General features: G+C 38.2%; 1 protein-coding gene across 3 annotated transcripts; it reads right to left on the reverse strand.

Moving 5' to 3' along the window:
- Positions 1–191: 191 nt before the first annotated feature.
- On the reverse strand, positions 192–20383 carry LSM14A (LSM14A mRNA processing body assembly factor). 3 transcript variants are annotated; one of them, XM_048068811.2, is made up of 10 exons: positions 20008–20383; positions 12195–12358; positions 11192–11324; positions 9384–9503; positions 7422–7598; positions 7056–7118; positions 6199–6378; positions 4476–4647; positions 3346–3574; positions 192–1535 (listed from the first exon to the last, which is right to left on the reverse strand). In XM_048068811.2, exons 1-10 carry the CDS (start codon positions 20126–20128, stop codon positions 1512–1514), a joined length of 1383 nt encoding a protein of 460 aa, XP_047924768.1. In that variant the 5' UTR covers positions 20129–20383; the 3' UTR covers positions 192–1511. The 3 variants fall into 3 exon arrangements, with proteins under 3 accessions (XP_047924768.1, XP_047924767.1, XP_047924769.1); XM_048068810.2 differs by having other exon boundaries at positions 9384–9506; positions 20008–20382; XM_048068812.2 differs by lacking the exon at positions 7056–7118 and having other exon boundaries at positions 9384–9506; positions 20008–20382.
- Between the last annotated feature and the right edge of the window lie 573 nt (positions 20384–20956).

A 20956-nucleotide genomic window follows, 5' to 3' on the forward strand; every position in this document is an offset into this window, starting at 1 on the left:
TATCTAACTCCTAGTGACCTTAATAAGGAACCAATTACAAAATACTTCCTTGTAGTGCTATACAAAAGTTATAAAATTAAGATTCTATCAACCACTTTTAAATATTCCAATTTTTCCAACAGTGCAGTTTTCCACATCTTTATCACCACTGAGTACTTTGAAGATAAAGTAATAAAAAAAAAATCATCAAATTAGATCAAAATGTTTTAATCTTTGGATCCCTTTATTCCTGTGGCCTTCATATACATATACAGACACAAATGACCAGGTCTCTATTTCAGCATATCAAAAAGTTGTAACTAGTCATTCAAAATTGGCAAAAAGTCCATACTATGTCATTTGCGGATTCACGGTCTTAGAACCAGGTTTTTATTGTCTCCAAGCTATGGTCTATCAAAATGCAAACAACTCCAAACACTAAGAATTATTTAAATTGCTTATGTCTACAGGTATTACATCAAAGTTAACATTTCAAGAACTGACAAATGGAGACATACTTTTTGTCCCAGGCGTGCCAAGAGAATTGCTTTAACTCATGTGCCCGGTCCATTATTTAAAAAAAAAAAAAGTTAATATTTATCACTAAGTAAAATTAATTGCAAATTGACATATGATTTTTTTTTGTCCTTATTCGAAAATATCTCCTTAATTTGGTCAAATCCTGTGATATGCCAGAAGCTACAAAATCAATTTCTTGCAAGAAAAGTGAAGAGTGTATCCAGTTTTATGCAATGGAAGAACATTTTCAAATCTTCATTATACTCCAAATATAAAATCAAACACTTAAGCCTGAAAAGCTGCTAAAGAAAAAAAAAAAGACAACTAATTCAGTGTTCTTCAGCATATCAACTTCTGCAATAACACAGTATGTTTGCCGACTTAAAAATGTTTATTCTTTAAAAAATTAGTTGCTTTTTATACAGCTATACAAAGTTTGTAATGTTTCTTTGGCAATGGGATATAATGGAATTTTACAACTATATAAAAAGTTTCCTTTGCCTAAGAAACAGTATTTACTGTGTGTACATATCTGACTGACAAAGCAAGTTTTCTACTGTCCAGCACCCTAGTTGATAAAGTACAACTATCTCAAAAGGGATATTACAGGATTTCCAAAAAACAACCTTCAGTGGATCAAAACACTCACAGTATCGACGGCCTTCTGCATACAATTGTCCTTACAACTTGAAGCAATTATCAAATACAGTTTAGTAATAAGAAAAATCCTTTCAGTGATGAAAAAATACTTAAACTCCATCGAAGTACTGCTTTATAATTAACTATACATAAGAAATTACTTATCCTTCTGTCTCAAATATATTTAATGCTCACTGTTTTCAAAGATGGCCATTTTTCAAAAAGTAACTGCATTACACCCCTTTGAAATTAAATAGTTAAATCCCAGTGCTGGTGACAAGTATACAGCAAATTAACTTCATTCTTTGCAGAGATTGAAACTAATTCTCTGGATGAAGATCTAGACGTTCACGCAGTTTCAGCTTTCCTGTAGACTATGCAGCAACTTTGTTGTCTTTCTAGAGGGAACAACAGTAGAATGTTACAATTAATTTTGCAATAACAAAAACAACAGATGAATTTGGGTAACAGCACTGGGAGAAGATGAACTGTGATGGCTACTACTCATGTTTCAAAATCAGAAAGGAGACCTCTGTAACTATTAGCATCTGGTCAAAGCACCCTCAGTCTAGCACACACTGAAGCAGCTACTCACTGACTAGAAGTATGGCACAAATCCTCGGTCTTTACACCACCTTCTACTTAACTGGAAAGATGTGAACCTTTTTCATTCATTAATTCCAAGCTTTGATCTTTAACTCCTCATCTCAATCCATGCTCAGCTACCAAAAGTATCTTTAAATTACAGGACTAATTCTTGCAATTTAACATAGGAATAACTGAGGGACAGTCAGAAACCTTTGTTATGAAAAAAAAGACTTTTTTAATATATTTTTTAAAATTAACTGTTCAACCAGAAAGCCAGGATTTTGCACTGAGAAATTCTAGCTACTCACAAGGTAAGCTGCCAGAAAAAGTTCTTCTGAGTCAGAATGTAAGAGGCTACACTTAATTGCATCAGTTTCATTAATTACATTTGTTACTGATTCTGAACAGTATAGTTTGTCCTTTCAAGTTTAAGATAATGTCAAAAAAATGGCTTGCACTGAAATAGAGATTTCATTTTTTTTTTTTTAAGTTTTGCAAGCAACTCAGTTCTCCTGATTTATATAATCTGTCTGATCAATTAGTGTTGAAAAAAAAGGCAGAGTTTTAGTTAGTTTCTAAGAAAAAGGAAGTGCACCTAAGATACCACTAGCACAGAATACATTGCTTTGCTAGCTGAGGGTGGTATCTAATTCTGTCCTTTTCCTCTGAATGGCTGGCAGGAACAGGAGTTAAGAATAGGACATTTCGATAGCTTTGCAAAAGCAACAAACTGCCTGAGTACACTGTAAAAGGAAGGTTATGCCTTTTAGCTGCCGTAGCTCTTGCCAAACAAACTACTATTTCTACGTTTGCACCATGATGAAAGCATGTTTGTGTCTCAGGTTACTTCAGTTAACAGGCTTACATGGTGGTTTGTGCATAATGCTTAAAGAAATTTTACGCCTCATTCATATTCAACTAAAATGAAAGTAGTAATTTTAATCTTTTAAAAACCACCTTCTCTATGGGATGGGCAGGGATCTTCTCTTTCTGTTTTTATGCTTTATCTCCCACAGTTCCTTTTTACTACATGAGTAGCTGAAAAAAGTCAATTGTGCCTTAGCTTTCCCAACAGCTGTTTAACTATAGCTTGACGTAACTACAAAGAATGTATAACAAGCTTACACAACTCAAGTATTTTTTGACCTGCCTTTTGCAAAAGGTCATCTCTACACTTCAATTACTATATTTTAGTGGCTATACAGGATATTAGAAGTATATAAGCTTTGTGCCAAGTCACAATGAAGTCAAAGAAGTTCCTTGCACACTGTAAGCCAGTTAAATTTCTCCCTCTCAGCCTTCATGTTTTCCACACTGATTAGAAAAATGCTTGCAATTCTTACTTCAAATACTTGTATTGGATCTGTAAGACCTTTTACATTTTTCTTCAAATCCAGCTACAGAACAAATATTTAGGGCACCTGAAGAAAGGTAACTTTAAGTTTTGGTTGCTGCTGATTGTAAAGCAACGCTAGGTAACAAAAATTAACAGACTTTCAATTAAATACTGCAAAATACTATCCCAGAACTTCTAGTCCAACATCGAAACTAAAAGCAGAAGTTTTACCACCAGTTTCCAGAGCACCTGAACAGGTCATAATAAGATTAAATATATTTTACCCTATATTCAAAGTCAGCAAACTCCCTGCCTCCACGACCTCCTCTGAATCCACCACGAAATCCACGGGGGGCAGTGAAGCCACCTCTTCCACCTCCTCGCCCTCTTCCACCACGGAAACCAATCCCCCCTCTGCCTCGGAACCCTCCACGGCCACGATTGGGGCGCAGCGGTATTCCAAAGGTCTCTGCATTCAATCTTCTCTCCTCAGCCCAGGTTGGTCGCCGCTCCCTGCCACACACAAAGGAACAAGGATTGATTTGTTTAGCTGTTCAAAAAACTTTCAGAAGGAAGATTGCCTGACTTTGTTAGAATTGCCAGAAAGACAATGAAACGAAAAAATGATGCATTATCACACTGTAAATTTCCAAATTATGCCTTCTGTAAGTATCTACATGTGTGTCACGAATCATTTAACTCAGCAAAAAGGGAGATGTTACAATATTGGTTATAAACTGATAATACTTTAAGTTTCCTACAGAGAAGGACAAAGTCTGTATTGTCTGCACACAGCAAAATATAATAAAATAAGTAAGAGCTGTCTGCAATTTAAAACAGCAGACAGAAAGTAAGAGTTTGTAGTTACATGTATTTATCTTATCTAGCTGTCACTAAAACAAAACAAAAAACACCCCCCACACTCTTTAATCCAAACTAGGTTAGCAATCCACATCATCTTGCCTAATAAAAAGGCAACAGCAAAGATAAGCTTTTATTTTCCTGTAACGCTATCTTCCCATTTAAACAATCCTACTGGCCAAGATAGTTATGTAATCTGCTTAGAAACCATTAACAAATCACAGTCAACATTGATTTAACTAAGGTGCTAATTCTGTAACAAAACAAAAAAATAATGTCAACAGATCTGGAAAGGAGATTATACAGTACGTACACTCAAGTTCTAGAAGCATGATTCTAAAACAGTGGTTAAAAATGTCTTGCTATTAATGTATTGCATTTGCATACAGGAAAAGAAAAGCTTTCAAATTCCCGTTTTATTTTGTCCGTTGCATGTGGATTTAACCTCTACTAACTTTTGATTCAAAGTTCATCGTAATGAGTAGCACCTACACTACCTTATGACACAGGCATGCATTAAGTAGACTAACAAGCTTCCTCTTACAGGCCATACCTATTGTCATCACAAGAGATGTTATCAAAGAAGGATTTGGTTTTGTCATAGTAGCAGTTGGGTCCAAGTGGATCTTCCTCATCTGCATTCCCTTCGCTATTTTGGGTGTCGACACCTGAGTCACCTTTGTCTTCTCCATTTATGGGCTTCTCTGGTTTCTCCAGTTTGTCTTCTGGAAAATTAAACAGAAGCCTTCCAGACCAACAGACTAACCAAAATAGCAATGTTAACTTATTCCAAGACACACACACACACACACACTCTTATAATACTGAGTGTTCAGAAATATGAAAAGCCCTTGTAAATAGAATGTGCAAGTCAATCTGACACACAAGTTAGGATGTATCACTGCTGCTGTCTGTAGGTTTAATATCCTCTATATTCTTTGTGGATTAAAAAACAACACAGAACAAAGTTTCAGTAGACTGGATTTAATAGTTACCTATTTTATAGCCTCCTATCTACCTCTTTTCCATACTTAAAAGCCTCACTCAGTCACTCCTCCTACAAAAGCCAGTCCATGCTTTTTGCTCGCATTCATTACCCTTCTCCGTTGTCTTCTGACTCTGCTGTCTCTTTTTGAGGCAGATGGCATTCAAGATATGCCATGAATTGACTTTATATTCCTTTCCTAATAATGCTTGAAGTTCCAACTACAGTTTTGATTGGCACTGAAAAAAGCTGATGGTTCCACAGAACAACCTGTTATGATCCTGAAGTCTCATTCCTAAATGCTTGCATCTCAAAGCTCATGATGTCATGCGTGAACTTCAGATATTCCCCTCAGCCCTTTCACAACTCACACACTACCACTCACTCGGTCTCATGAGGTGTTTCCACTCACTCGGTCTCATGAGGTGTTTCTGTAATTCTCTATGATTAGATTTCCCTTTCTTATTATTCTGAAAAAAATAGTATCAACAGCAAACTCATGATCTCTATGCCAACTCATTATCTAAAACTGATCCAGAAGAAGCAAGCACCAGAGAACAAATCCTATGGGATTCTATGGGTGATTTTTCTCTACGCTGAAGTTTGACCATTAATTGCTACCTTTTAGCCAATCATTTACCCAAACAGGGAACTCCTTATTTTTTCCTGTAACTATTTTGTTCAAAAAAATAGTAGCAGCCATGTAACCAACAGGAAGGTGGTCACTAGAGAATGAGGTAATTAAAACACAAGCCTGTCAGAAAATAAAACAAGGTCTAAGCTGCTAGCGCTTCTAACTACTCCTGTGTTACTTTGGAAAAGGGTAAAAGCAAAGAAATGCCAGAAACCTTTAGAAATTGAAGCCCTCATGCATTCTCCAGCAAAGTTCTGATCCTAAACTCATGCTTTTATTATTGTTTTTGATCTATTAATAACTGGAAATATAGATTTTCCTTTACTGCATCTTCTCCAGAACTCAAGAGTACATTAACACTACCAGGACTTCTGCTTAAGTAATCTGCATTTTTAACTGACAGACTTGTTTAAGCATGCCATATATTTGCCAGTTAAAATTCTTTCAAAATCCAAACTAAAATATTAATCCAAATACTTAATGAATTAAGTAGATGATCATAGTTTACTTTTCAATTGCTCTTTTTTCCCATGACCACAAACAAGATTTAGCAGGTTATATCTCTTAAAAGCTGGTTTTCCAAAGCAGCATTAAAACTTTAAACAGCAAGACATGCCTATTTTACCATGCTTAAATCTAAAGCAAGAATTGGTTTACCTTTTAGTTTAAGTTTACTATGAAATTCTCTATCAATTTCCTCCTTGTTGAATTGTGCATTTGCACTTTCGAAGTCGAAATCCTTCTCAAACTTCATTGGACCATCCCTCCTAATACCAAATCTTCCTCGGCCCCCTCGGTGACCTCCACGGCCTCTCCGTGCTGAAGGAGCCCCTGGAACTAAAAAAGGGAGGTTCTAGAATTAGAAAAAAGCAAAACTAACACCACCATCACACAAAAAAAAAACAAACTCCTGGGATAAAAGCATGGGACTTCATGCACCCTGCACTATTGTCGTTAAAAGTCCTGTTGGAGCAGCTTATAACTTGTAAACTCACTTACAGTGAGTATGGCAATGACACAGAAAGCAGAATACACTTAGGTAGTAAAAGACTTCCTAGAAGTCATTAAAAGCTTTCTGAAGAGATAAAATGCCAACATCTTTCCAGTCAACTATTTTTGTAGCAAGTTACATGCTATTATGTGTATTCATGGATTTATAAACATAACAGCATGAAATAACACTTTTTAATTTTTATTCAAATCACTTAATATAAAACAACCACAAGATATTTTTTCTTCGATGTTGACTTTTTGTAGTTGTATCTACTCTGATCCAATGCAAAGTTGTTGTTACCCACTACAAACAACTCCGTGAAAACTTTCTAAATACTTAAGTTCTATATTACTATATTCTGGACTGCAAGATTTCTGGACTAAGATTTCCGAACACTAAAAACAAAGTCTTCGTACTTCTCAAAATATACATAATGCTGTAGTTTTTCGTAGTCTTTTAAAAAAATTAGTCATTGAAGTCTGAAACTAGAATGATAGCTATTTCTCAAAACAAGATTTACCAATTTGTCGTTTGCTTTCATTTCTGAGTTCATTTTCTGATCTTGAAACCTTGTGTGCTTCAGCTAAAGTTGGAAATAAAAAGATGATTTGTTTATCTAATTAGGTATTTTCTACCATACTTATGTATACAACTATATAGTTCAGATTTTCAAAAAATCTAGACCTATGAATTTAAAATGAGTTAAAATTTTAGTGAAAAAAAGAAATAATGTTTGACTTTAAAAAAAAAGTATATAAAATCCAGGTCTCTGCTGGCCAGTCCACTACTAAAGGACAACAGGAAAAATCGTATGTGTTAACCTTAAAAAGAGCATTTCAGCTGTGTACAGTAGAAAAGAACCCACACGACAATTATCAAAAGCTACCTCGTCTGTGCTCTTGATTCTCTAGTGATTTTTGGCTAGCTGACACCATAGGTCTGGCTGGTACGGGACTCCTCCTCCCAACTGGTGCTGGAGCAGGTAAGTGGGCTGAAGCTGTTTGTACAGCTTGTTCCATGGTGGGGCTCCTTCTCAAATGATCCATCTGAGGGCTCGAACGACCTAAAATAAATAAAAAAACCACAGTTATTTCTCACACACGAATTCGAGTTATTGGTCTCAACCAATCTAGACTGACAGGTTTATCTGCCTTACCAGTCAAGACAGCTGTGTCCAAAGAAGAAATAAATATTTCTGCACCCTCAGATCCACTAATCCAGAATGAAGGATATTTAGCAATTCCCCTTCCCCCAGTCTAAAAGAAAAAAATGGGTAGGACAATTAATCCCTACCAACACACATCCGTGATGTGCATTTAGCTGTGGAATGAAATTCTTTGGTTGATTGGAGGGATAAATACTCTTTCTGCTTCCCTGGAAAGCCAAGTGGAAAGCAACTGCTCCCAAAAGCAGAGATATTGTTATGACACTGAAATTTCATTTCATCTAGCACAATGTTGTATGTTCACTACAAGATTATGAACAGTGATGGCTAGTGCCAGGCATAATGTAGATGAAGGAGCTGTGAAAGCTTCCCCACAAAGTGCTCTTCATACATTTTAATTTGCAGTGTGAGTGATTGGGGCCAGAAGCATGTTTAGAATGGAAACATCCAATCTGACCAGGCAAATTTATGACACAATACAGATAGATCTGTTGAGAAATCAGTGTGGTAAGACTCAACTCTAGAGAGCTAAAGGAAAAGAATAAGTATCCCATAAAAAGTAAACAAAACCAAACCAAAAGAACACCACATGTATGATCTAAAAGGCAAACATTTTGAAAAGCAAATACACACAAAGAAACTTGTTGATGCCCCACTGGAAATTTTGTGGCAGAATGTTTGCTCATCTGGAGCATATCTCCTATTAAATCCAAAAATCATACAGGTTTTAATTTCATCTACAGGAAACCAAGCTACACTTTCAAGAGGGGAAAAAGTAAACGCTCAGCATAATTAATTCAAAAAACTAATCTGTGTTCGGTAATCCACTCAACTATTCCTTGAAAGCAGTCCTTATTGGTTCACAAACTTCAACTAGAATTTAAGAAAAGGTTTGCTACAAGCAAAGTGTTTTGCCTTTTAACATGACTGCAGAAACTTGAAAAAAAGCATCAGGACTATATGTTTGCACACACTTTTAGTCACAGCAATGAAAACTGGAAGAGCAGGAAATAATGCCTTTTGGATTTTAAGGAGTAATCATAGCACATTTTCATGACAAGTGAGGGTGAAGTTGCTTTACATTTAGTTTCTTTCCTCTTTGCCACTCAAAAAAACATCCAGAATTATCCTCATTGCTGCTTCTCTCTTTCTGCAGTATTACAGAAGAAACCGTGCAGTTTCTATTACTGTTAAGCTGATTTAACTCTCAATGTCACTATCTTTACAGGCATTCAGGTGTGCTGTCAATATTATTTATGTAAATACAAATTAATAAAAAAACACTTTCAGGAATAAATATGTAAAAATTGCAGGCTAAAGGACTTTACGATTCAATAAGCATGAACTATCTTGAGCTGTCATGCTATCAATAAAACTAGGTATCAGATTTCCGTATGTACCTATTTGCTAAAATTATTCAATTGAATCAAATCTTACTCCTCAATAGAGATGTTTTGAAAATAATGCGTTGCTAACATAGCTACCTATACAGCATGCCTAGATGTAGGAAAATACATTTAAAGAGCAAACACTCCGTTTTTTGTTCTCGTAATACTGAATGTTTTTATGACAGAATTGAGCTGTTTGGTCAACATTTCTGGCAACAACCTAAATTGCAGGGGTTGAGGAAATGACTAGTCAAAAGCTAAAACTGGAAAACAAATAATAGTCAAAATGATTTACCTTGAGACATCTGTGTTTTTAGTGACCTTGCATCTGTTGTAAATGCAGAACCAACTGCAGTGCTTTGGGACATGTTAGCACTGGCTGAAGAGTCTGTTCCAAAAGACGTTAAAGAACCTCCTGCTTTGAAAGAAATAACACAGTCGTAAAAGCTGTTTTAGACTTTTCTCTATTTTTAAAAACTAAACTAAATGATTAGTGAAACCATATTATGCAGTCATTCTGGAATACACAGAACATCTGCTCCCCAACGCTAATTAAGTTTAACGTACATATTCTTAACAAGTTGGTAGAACTGTATCATCTAGCTGCTTTTTATTAAACAAATAAGGAAACACAGCTAACTTCAATATCACAAGGGCTAACATAGCACGGTCATGATAGCATCTTACAGAATAACGCACAAATGCTATTTAGATGTATTTCAACTTGCTATCTTTCAAACAAAAATATGACTGTCAACTTTTATTTATTGGTACCAAGTTATAGCCAGTTCTTCAGCCTTCCTTTCACATGACTAGCGTTTTCACTAAAAACAGTACCATTGTCAACATAACAGTTACACAAATCCAAGTTTGTGATAAAACAAAAGGTGGAATACAAAAAAGACATCTGAAACTTCACAGGAGCACCTCTGTTCTCTCATTTCACTCTCAAAGATGAAGGCTTTCACCCTCAGGATTACTGCAAGCTATTAGCTGCATTTCACTAAACAAACATTTCACAAAATAAACATACTAAAGAGTGCTAAAGATCAGTTTATCTTAAATACAAATGAAGGTTCTGATTATCCTAGGAAAACACATTTTTATTATCACAGAAGATTAAAAAAGAAGTAAATTTTGAAGACTTAAGACCAAAATTTATAAAGCCCAGAATTTTTAGTATTTTAACTACTTTCAAAATTTTCAGCCATCACTGGAAGTGACGCCAGTCAAGTAATACCCATTGTGTTACCATATTCTATTACAGCTGCACTTGTACCAGTGCAACACACACTAGTTGCTAAACTGCCATAGCATGTAAGGCCTCAACTTTCTTTCCTGGCCCCAAAATTCTCATCTTAAAACAGTGATGCATCTACTTCGCCTCTACGCAGTGAATGAAAACAAGAGAAGCTTCATGCCCATTTTGTTTCTTTGTACAGTCATACCTGCGGGTTTGTTTTTGTTCTTTACTGCTGGGAATATAAACTGAGTTCTCTTTTTACTTCAGAAACTTTAAGGGAGAAATGAAACTTGGTCGGTGAGCCTTGGAGAGTATCTACTATTAAATCTACAGTAGAAAGGAGCAACACATGCAACTCACAAATACCTAAAGCAATGGATTTTGTGCCAAGCTAACATCTCATGAATAGTTAGAGGGCTGTCCTGGCACATGGACCACTGAATAATCTAAGTCGTTGGTGAAGGAACACGCTACCTTGGTCAGCCTAGGAAACCAGATATCCACAGCACAGCTATGAGGCTTTTCTAGAGTTGCTGCCTCTATCACTTATGAAATAGAAAGAATATAAGATGATTATAATGAATTTATATATGTAACATAACAAATGAATACATGAACCTTTTCCCACTCATCTCTTTGAGGGCGTTTAGTTCTCAATCATATGAATGTTTTGATTTGAGGTGCAAAGGGCATGAAAAACCCACTATTCCTCAGCTGAACTGTGGGACTGATACAGACTGAAGACTTTGGATCTGCCATTAGGCAGAAACATCGATGGACTTACAAACACTCATCGCTGTCTACATACACACATGGAACTTCACTTGCAGGAAAACACAAAATAATAAAAATGAACATACCAACTCCAACAGCGCCAAACTGCTGTCCCACTAGCGGGCTTGGACTAAACTGACTGTACGCAGGCATTCTGCCAAAAGGACCATAGGACCCCACAGACTGGAATGAAGATGTAGTTGAAGATCCTAGTGAAGACTAAAGACAAAACCACAATAAGTAGGAAACAGCTCTGCAAGGCAAGAAAGGCAGAAACTATTCATTAAGATTCACCCTAACACCACAACTATGGCTAGTACATACAAAGGAACCCTTAACATTCAAGAGCTTGTTTTAACATCAAGACTTCAACCATTTCAGTGCAGAAGCAAAGACAACAAAAACAGTGAATTATGCAGATTATTCTGAATGAAAAAACAATCAATAGCTGAAAACATTTTCACAACTACATATACAGTTTAGAAAGTGCCTTCCAATGCTACAAACCTGTGAAAACAGTACCCTAAAATTTGCAATCTTCTCTGGAACCTCAGATACTGAACTTTGCTTTTGTCAAACACCTGTATAAGGTTTTGTTGGCAAACCTGGAAAATGTCACATCTTTTCCCTAAAGTTTCAAAAACCACATGACCAATGCAAGGCCCTGGCATACTGAAGGAAAGTGAGCTTATTACTACTGCTGGGATTAGCAGTAACACAGTTCGACAGATCTCAAAGAACACAGACAGAAACAGTTGCATCAGATTCAGAAAGAGACCTTAGAGGATTACAAGTATATGCCTCAAAAAAATTCTCAAGATTTTTACCTTATGCAATAGCTAAACGTTAGAAATGCATAAACTTTTGTGTCCAGTGCACTGTACTAGAGTTAGATTTCAACATTGATTTTCAGTTAAAGATAGGATTCAAAAGAGGGAAAAAAAAAATGTCTTTCCATAGTTCTTTACACTGGATTGTGAACTTCAAAGCAATGAAGGTTTTAATTTTTAGACACTCGCAGTTAAAGAGCACTTTAAGCTGCTAGGTTATATTTTATATGTTTATTGCTTAAGATACGTTTTGACTTACCTGAACAATAGCAGGGTCCTGTGGCAAAGAACACTGAGGCTTTGGTGGTTCACAGACAGTTAGGTCTTTAATGTCACTACCACGGAATATAATATACTCAAAGACTTCATCGCGAGGCGGTATAGGTCTATCAGTTGGTCTATCTTCTGTACCAAAGGAACGAACTGCAGACGTGGGAAGGGGAAAAATAAAAAGAACAAAACACCCCTCATTTAACAAAAAGGTTTCCAATATGCTGTAAAGACCAACAGTTCTATATAAAAAGAATAAAATGTTGTTGAGCAAAACAGTCTAACAGACAGTATATTCTTTACCATTATCAACTGCTCAGACAGAAACAAGTAATTTCATCTTACAAATCTCAGTTAAAATTCACGTGGAAAGATGCCTTTTCTGTTCTTTACTAAGACATGACTTGCACTGCCAGTCACAGGTTGAATATTCCGATTGTTTTGTGAGGATGAAGGGAAGCACCTTTTTTTTTTTTTTTTTATGTTAACACTCACTGGAGATTAGTTATACTTTCAGGAATGCCAAGTAGCAACAAAGGTTGCTAAGTCCTACAAATCAAGGGCTACATGACTTTACATACTTCATATTATGTGTTTGCAAGTGAGGAAAAAGCTTATGCTAATACTACTAGAAATTAAGATATTAAAGATGACCCAAAGCAAAGTATTTCTTAATAGATTCAAGAATCTGAATCAAGATTTAAATTGAAAATTAGGATCTCTGTAATATGTGTAGAGAGTTTTCACTAAGCAGAATGTATTTTGCTCATTAGTGTAAGTTTCATACGATTTACATCAAATTAAGTAAACTCACTGGGGCAGAATTATCTTCCTAAGCATGCCCACATAGTATGCAACATACATTAAATTTATTTTTATGTACTTAGTTGAATTCCAACAATTTTCAGATTGCATAATGATGGTTATTATGCTTTTCCCTTTCCCCTATGTATAATCACTACATCACTTGCATACATGGATAGGATCACTTTACTTTCACTACACTCTCCAAGGCCTCTCCTCATCTTAAGATTGCCAACCCTTGCTGAATATAAAATGGAACAATAAAAAAAACGTGTCTACAAGAGATCGAGTTTTGTAATCAAAAGTTAAACAATGAATTGAAAGAAATGGATAATACAATGTTAATACCATTCTTCTGAACATCAGCTTGTGTCAGCTTCGACAATCCCTCACAACTGTCTTTGCTTCACCATTTTAAGAAATTTTTATTTGCACTCTAAGATAGAGGTTATGCTGAGAAAACATCTGTATTTTGATTGAATGCATCAACAATCTGGAGACATCACTAGGCACTTATTTACAGTCATAAAATCTCCAGTCAAGAAAAATAGAGCTTCCTGTAGAGTTGTACAAAGTGATACTGAGTCATTGCTCAGGCTATACCATCTTCCATCACTGTTTTTCTTCCCAGTGATGGGGAGAAATCTGTTCATGTTCTTGCCCAGGCACATGAACATGAACAGAACTTGTCAGTCAACTATTACAAATCTTTTTTGAGAAGCATAACTGAGGGTTATAGAGATCATTCCACACTAGAACGAAAAATAAAACTAAGTGGTTACAAATATTTATTTCACACTTATATCATCTACTAAGTTGAATGTAATCAACTTCTGTTTCTGTGCATCTAAAAGTCTGCTCTGAACGCTACTATAGAGAGTGTTTAAGAGCTGTCAAAAGGCAAAACTTTGTTAAAAAGTGTCTTCTCTCTCTACAAAAAAAAGACCAAGTTATCTGAAGGTAAAGAATTTGTAGAAATTAATTCAAAAGTAACGCAGAACAAATTAACAATATCAGTTAGTTGTGTGCTTTACTGCACACAGTTCATTCTGCTGCTTTTTATTCATTAGACCCTTCAACTTCAGTCCTGACCAAAGATACAGCTTCAGTTTCTGGCCATCCTATATACCCTATTAATTAGTTAAGTAGTTAATTAATTTGGCTCTTCATTACATCATTTGACCTGCTGTCTTGGCAAGTATAACAGAAGTCGATTTTCCATTGGTTCTCTGTTCCACACTGAGATGGTTGGTCTAGTAGCCATTTTGCCTACAAAGGTGCACAAAAATGACCAGGCTGTGATCAGTAAGTTACTAAGTATTTCTACTTTCTAGCAAAAGGGAAGGAACTAACAGCAGTAACACCGCAGAAATGGGTAGAAAACTAGAGAACACATTTAATCTTTATATAGAAAAACTCATCTGATCAATTATGGAAGAAGTCTGCTTTGAAAGTGCTTCTCTTGTATATCAGAGCTACGCTGTGTGCCTAAGTATATTAACATTAATACCAACAACACAAGACACCCGGCAATTACCTTTCTCCATTCTAAACTAACAAAGAAAAAACGAACGACTTAACTTCCGCCCACTAACAAGTTATGAGAGGTAAAGGTATTCTATCGTACGTCAACAAGGACTTGTCTTTCTTCATGTCATAACGTAAACTTCGAAAGTAATTCCAACACCAAAAATTAGAATTCACCTGTAACAGATTCAATTGTCTATACAACTAGACCAAGACACAGTTATCATCATCTATGGTTTTGCAACAAAACACATCAAGAGCTGCTACTAAAAGTTTGGGCTTCTTTTTTCCTCCACCTCTTCCCTGCCCCAAATCAAAACAGTTTTAGCGCAACTTGTTTCAAAATACAAAAACCATGTTGCCCAATGAAGATTGCATACCCCTTCCCAACAGAAATAAGCTCCTCCAACATGGTGTTCAACCTTTCTCTCTCACCCAAAAAGCAATGAGAGTAAACACCCAGAGTCTGGTTTCTCTTTGGAAGAAAGGAATGATATGGGCTACTCAATGTTTTTGCAGTATCTATCCCAATTAGGTCCTTCATATACTGGTATAACAGTTTTCTGTTACTTTTAATAACTTGCAAAGGGATAGCTGTCTTTATAGTTTCTTCTTTCCTAGACTGGATTAGGATTTAACATAATCTGAACTAATTAGAGCAAAGATCTTAATATTAAAGGTGATCGATACAGTAGAATATTCGAAAGAAATAGCTTTTACCATAATTTTGCATAATCAGAAATACTAAGATACAGAGTATCAAAAAGATAAGGTACTGGAGCAGCAGCAGTCTTAGAGCTCTATCCAGCTCGCTCTCTTGGGCTATTTCCTCAGACTACTTCCTTCCTCCAGAACAAGGTGCAGTAGTTCATATATAGCAAAATACTGAGGAGCGAGAGGAAATGAAAATAAGCACATGTAAAATAACATAATCTTATAACATTTACAAGGACTATGGTAAACCCATTCAATCTTACCTTGCCAATTAAAAGTTGTTGCTTTTTTTTTTTTTTAAGTAAGCTAAACTGGTTTATTGACTTGCAGACAAAAACCTATCACCATAATATTAAAAGCAAACTTATTTTGACCAGCCTCAATGTTACAACTACATACTATATTTTAATACCTATTACTATATTATAATACTACGGTATCCAAGGAAACCATTGTAGCTTTCCCTATCAGTTAACAAAAGCAATCACCTGTTGGATGACAAAAATACTGTTAATCAGAAGTCACACTTTATATTCTACTAGCAAAAGAGGATTCTGTTCCCCTTTAATGTGCATTATTGCAAATATGCAGTTCAGTCAGTCTCTGCACACGGCTCCAAGACAGTCTCACCAGCCTTACTTTGGATGTATCACGTAGATGCAGAAAGCAGTCCTTCCCCACTCTTAAGACACCCATGAGATGTTTGGTGACAAAACTGAGGCCACCTCTACCAGAGCACTTCACTGTATCTCTCTCCAACACCTCACAACCCTTTCCCTACACACCACTGAGGTAACAGTACTAACATGACGGACACGCACCTTCAGAAACAGTAACTCAGTCTACATGTCCTTACTTACAGGAGTGTTGTGTTAACAGGGAGATAAGGCATGACAAAAGCAGACAGGAGTGGGCTTTGACAAGAGGAACCATTCCGCTGTGACACACTATGCACAGGGCTGGTTTGGCACACCTGCCATAAACCTCAAGATGTTGGGGGAGCATGCAACTTAACAGAGCCTGAAAAACAACTTCATACCAATTTAATAAAACTACCCCTTCCCTTTTCTGTACCCACCCTTGCACTATAGGGAATACTCAGATCTTCGCACAAATTTAACTTGCTTCTGTCTTCATTTCTGACTCTTTCACACAATTAATATTGTGTAAAAGGCTAAAAGAAAGGGAAGTTTTCTCTTGCATGCATCATTAGATGATGGAAAACACAGGTGGCTGAAAATGCCAGAATTTTAACTACTTATTAAGTTCATGAATGCAGCTTCATTAATAGCTATTAATTATAACGGTCCAAATGCAACTCCAACCATGAATCCCCAACAGCTGATTAAGTGAAACCTGGTATGTTATATCAGAGAGACTCTCTCATTTTCTTACGCTTACATCCCTAAGGATTCCCTACTGTTGGCAGGAAACAAAGCCTCTTCTGAACCAATATGATTGTTCTTACAGGGCCTACCTACATTAAAAATCCCTCTCCCTAAGTCTGTGCCTTGAAATAGAAAGCCATTATGTATTGCAAGGCTGAAAGATCACAACTACTTTTTAGTGCTGCAACATGCAAGATCGACCACGACCTGCCATGACTATTCTACAGCTCCTCCTAGGTAGGACAGCAAGCACCACAGCAAGGAAGCTTTTATGCCTTCTGTCTGTGGCTTGCAAACAGTCTATTCTGAAACTGGCTGGACTCAATGACCGTTTAAACAAAAACAAGAAAAAGTGGAACTGGAGGCACATTCCAAACTAATTTAATTTGAAACTTGAGAATACAAGTGGGTGGTTTTTGTTTCCAATCACTAGCTCTGAGAAGGTGGAAATCCAAAGAAAACATAAGCACCGAATAACATACAAAACCATCAAAAAATTGGCTAACTTGCTTAGTATTTGGAATTCAGTGTCATCTAGACAGCAGTTTTTATTTAAATAACGATTTATTTAAATGCACGATTTATGAAAGGATCCATTGCCTTCTATCATCAGCCTTATGTTATACTCGATACTTCAACAGTTGCTATCTGCCTCTAATTCACAAGGCCACAACTTTCACTAGTGAAAGGATCACAGCTTTGTAAATAAAATTCTGGCTAGAGAACTAGAAGAGACTGCCCCTCAGTAACTGAAGGCTACAATCTGTATTCTCTTATCAACCCAAAAATCATACTTCTGCCCAAACCACAAAAGATTTAAGATAGATTACATTCCACACGCACACCCTCCATCAGTTTAACCTCAGACTTCAGCTTAGCCCACTTAAGCCCAACTGTCAGACAAATCTGTAGCTATTCAAGAACAGATTCTATCCCTGCTTTTGCACTTCATGTCAAAAACAATTTCTTCTATTTCAGTTAGGAAAAAACAACAGTAAACTGTCATGCACTCAACTCAGGTAACAGTCACACAAAGCCAATTACAGAGTGGAACAAACTGGAAGCAACTTTTTTTTTTCCAGGCAGAAAAAGTTTTATCTGTGGTAAAGACCCCAGTAAATAGTTTTGGTTTGACTTCTCATCTTACCACAGAAACAGATAAATATTACCCAACTGACATATTTACACCTACAGACACTTTAGATGGAAGATGCATTTTTCTTCTTTTACAAACAGACCTAGCCGTAGTTAACCACGCTTGTCACCTTATATATACATGCTATTATACCACACGCATATGACCTAAGCCTTCACTTATTCAGAAGCTTGAATACTCTGTACAGTTGAACATTTTGTTCACGAGCACAGTGAGTTGTTTCGCAGTCTAACATGGTTGTTATCAGCTTCCAGATTAATCTTGAGATTTTTAGTTCCCAGTGGCCTAGAAATACTGGTTTATTCTCTTCTGAATCATGGCACTGTCATTACAAAACACACATTCTTCAGCTAACTCAGCCAAGTTCTATTAAACCAAATTTAATGGTTTAGATTTACATTTCTGATGAGAGCTATGAGAAGAGAGTAGATTAGATTTGTAACTGCAGTTTGATCCATCTTAACTACACTTTGGCAGATGTGCCATGACATGACTTAATCACTCTCGAGAACTCATGCAAGATCAGCTTGGTCAGCACTAAATCTGTCTAATTTAAGGTAAGACAAGCTCCTCAAGGATGGGATTCTAAGTGCTTTTGTACAAACCTTAACAATCATAATACTAAACTGGTATTTCTAAACTTTTTTTTTTTTAAATCATAGTGCTCATTGTCTTCTCATGTTAGGAAAAAAAAAGCTACTTGTCCTTTTAAAACAGATAATTCAATTCCAGCAAGGTAATTCAACCTGAAGGCAACTTTAGAAATAAGTAAGATCACATCATGAAAGCTAAATGGCCTGTAAATGAACTACGCAAGCCAACCAAACCCACTGTAAGGTGTTTCAAAGCATACATGTAAGAATTCACAAGACAAAGCAATGTATTTCTTAAATAATAATTGTCCATATACTTGGTGGTGGGAGCGGCCTTAAAGTGACATGGCACACAAACAAAAATTACCGCAGACGCCAATGAGTGATGAAAGGAAACTGCTACGATATAAACTCCACAGACCAACTACATATATACACCAATCATATAAAGAAATCTATAGACTGTCATTTCCCTAAAATGCTAAGCATACCCTATGAAACGGGAACAGAGGCTTGGAATATTCTCAAGTCTCACAAATTTAGTTTACACAAAGAGCAATTTTCGGATGAACTCTCTGCTTTTATATATGCATTTAGCTTATTTAGTCACACTTCAAAGTCAAGAATTGAAAATTAAAATACCACCAGGTTTTGCAAAATAAAGAAAAGATTAAAAAGATATTAAAAACTCTTATTTTTTGACCTGAATATTGTACCTTGACTGAGATGGCTAACACACTTGTGTTGAGAGTGCATTATCACACGCAAGGAATGGTGAAGTCCTTCATGTGGCCATTTTTAAACTTTCCTTTCCCCCACTCCCCAGTCTCTGACATTCTCACTTCGTAAGCACATCTTCCTAACTTTCTGACACACACACATACGCACTTTGGCTTATATATTCTCAAGCCCGTGTCTGCACAGAATTTTGAGTGCCATATAGCTCACGATGAGCTTCTGAAATGAAGAGCTCACGATCAGCCTCTTTGTTGACAACCTAGCACCCACAGTATCTCCTGCAGACCTCAGCTGCCTCCTACTGCAGGATGCAAAAGAGTTCATCGGTACGCGGCTCTAGACCCTTGATATCCGGAATCCTTACGATGCAAAGAAGTCCTTCTGCCTGCCCCACTTCCTACTTTCCTTTCCTAACTCAGCAGCAGTCCCACCACTGAGCTCTGCGTACTTTTCTTCCACCCGGGCCTCCTTTAGCAGCCCCTCCTTCCCCCGTCCTGACCCGGGTACCGCTCCCAGCTCCTGTTTACGAGGCTCCCTTCGCGGCCCCTCCGGCCGCAGCCGGGATGGGGGATCCCCGGGGCGGCGGCAGCAGGGGATGCGCCGCTCTCTGCGCAGCTCCCCGGCCCCTCGCTCGCTTCCACCCCCGCTCCCCAGGGCGGCGGGCAGAAGGACGTGCCTGCGGCCCAAACCGCTCAGCTCCGAGAAGCCCCCACCGAGAACTCCCGGCCTGCCCTAGGCACCCGGAGCCTCCCCGTCGCCACAACGGCCCCGGACAGCTCCGCCGCGGTTTCAGGTTCTCGCTCCGCCGCCGCCCGCCCCGCTCCGCTCCCGAGGCGCGGCTGGGCCTCCAGGCCCCGGGCCTCGGCTCCGCCAGCTCCTCACCCTTGGCGAGCGCCACAGTGGAGTTTTCGGTGTCGATGGTGTAGAGGATCCCCTCATAGCGGATCTCGGCCTTGGAGATGAGGCTGATCTTGCTGCCGATGTAGGGCGTCCCCCCGCTCATGGTGCTGCCTCCTCGGTCAGGGACCCCCCCCACTCCTTCCCTGCCGAGCGCAAACAACTAAGCGAGCCCGACTCGAAACCGCAGCAGGCGCTCTCCTCCTCCCGCTTCGAGGCCGACCTCCCGCCGATCCCCCAGCGCCGGCTCCCCCCGCGCAGACTCCCTCAGCACAGCCCGCTCCCGCAGCGCCCTGAAGCTCCCAACATGGCGGCCGCCTTCATCTTCCCTCAGCGTCGCCCCCCCTGCGCCCCGGCCGCGAAATGGATGCCGGGAGCGGCGGCGGTCTCGCGAGAAGTGCGGGGGCGGGGAGAGGAGGGGCGGAGGTCGACTTTTAGGGCGCCCGCGAATTTACCTCAGGGGCTATGAGGCGTTGTTTGGAGCTTTCTCATGGCGTTATGGGGCGCAGGGGCGCTTGGTGCCTTTCTACGGGGTTATGGGGTGCAGGACTAGTTGGGCTCGGCCTCATCGCTCTTTTTTCTGGGGCTGTGTAGGTGCTTGGGCTCCCCTTCCCCTAGCCTGGGAGCAGCGGGGGCGGTGTGCTAGTCAGGCGGGTGGTTTGGGTAGGTTTAGGTGGGTTTGTTCAGTCATACAGAGAGCCGCACAAGTCTAAATGACAGTAACTAGTCAGCTCCCGTTTCAAGGGGAATTCCTTTTGCTCAGGTGGTGGTGTTGATAGTCAGATCTTAGTAAGTGATGTGATTGTTGATGAAACCATGACTTTTGTGTGGAATTACTCCTGGAAAAAAATATCTTTTTAGTACAGGCAAACACAAAAAGAAATTGTGATTTTGAGATTGCAGTTTGCTTTTACACCTTATGCAAAAATCATGA

Source organism: Anser cygnoides, chromosome 12 (genome assembly GCF_040182565.1).
Source record: "Anser cygnoides isolate HZ-2024a breed goose chromosome 12, Taihu_goose_T2T_genome, whole genome shotgun sequence".
Lineage (NCBI taxonomy): Eukaryota > Metazoa > Chordata > Aves > Anseriformes > Anatidae > Anser > Anser cygnoides.

Coding starts and splice junctions, on each gene's coding strand:
- LSM14A (XM_048068810.2), bottom strand. CDS start 20,128: ATGAGCGGGGGGACGCCCTACATCGGCAGCAAGATCAGCCTCATCTCC. Junction 12,359..20,007: donor CACTGTGGCGCTCGCCAAGG/GTGAGGAGCTGG, acceptor CCACGTCTGCAG/TTCGTTCCTTTGGTACAGAA. Junction 1,536..3,345: donor TTGCTGACTTTGAATATAGG/GTAAAATATATT, acceptor TGTTCCCTCTAG/AAAGACAACAAAGTTGCTGC.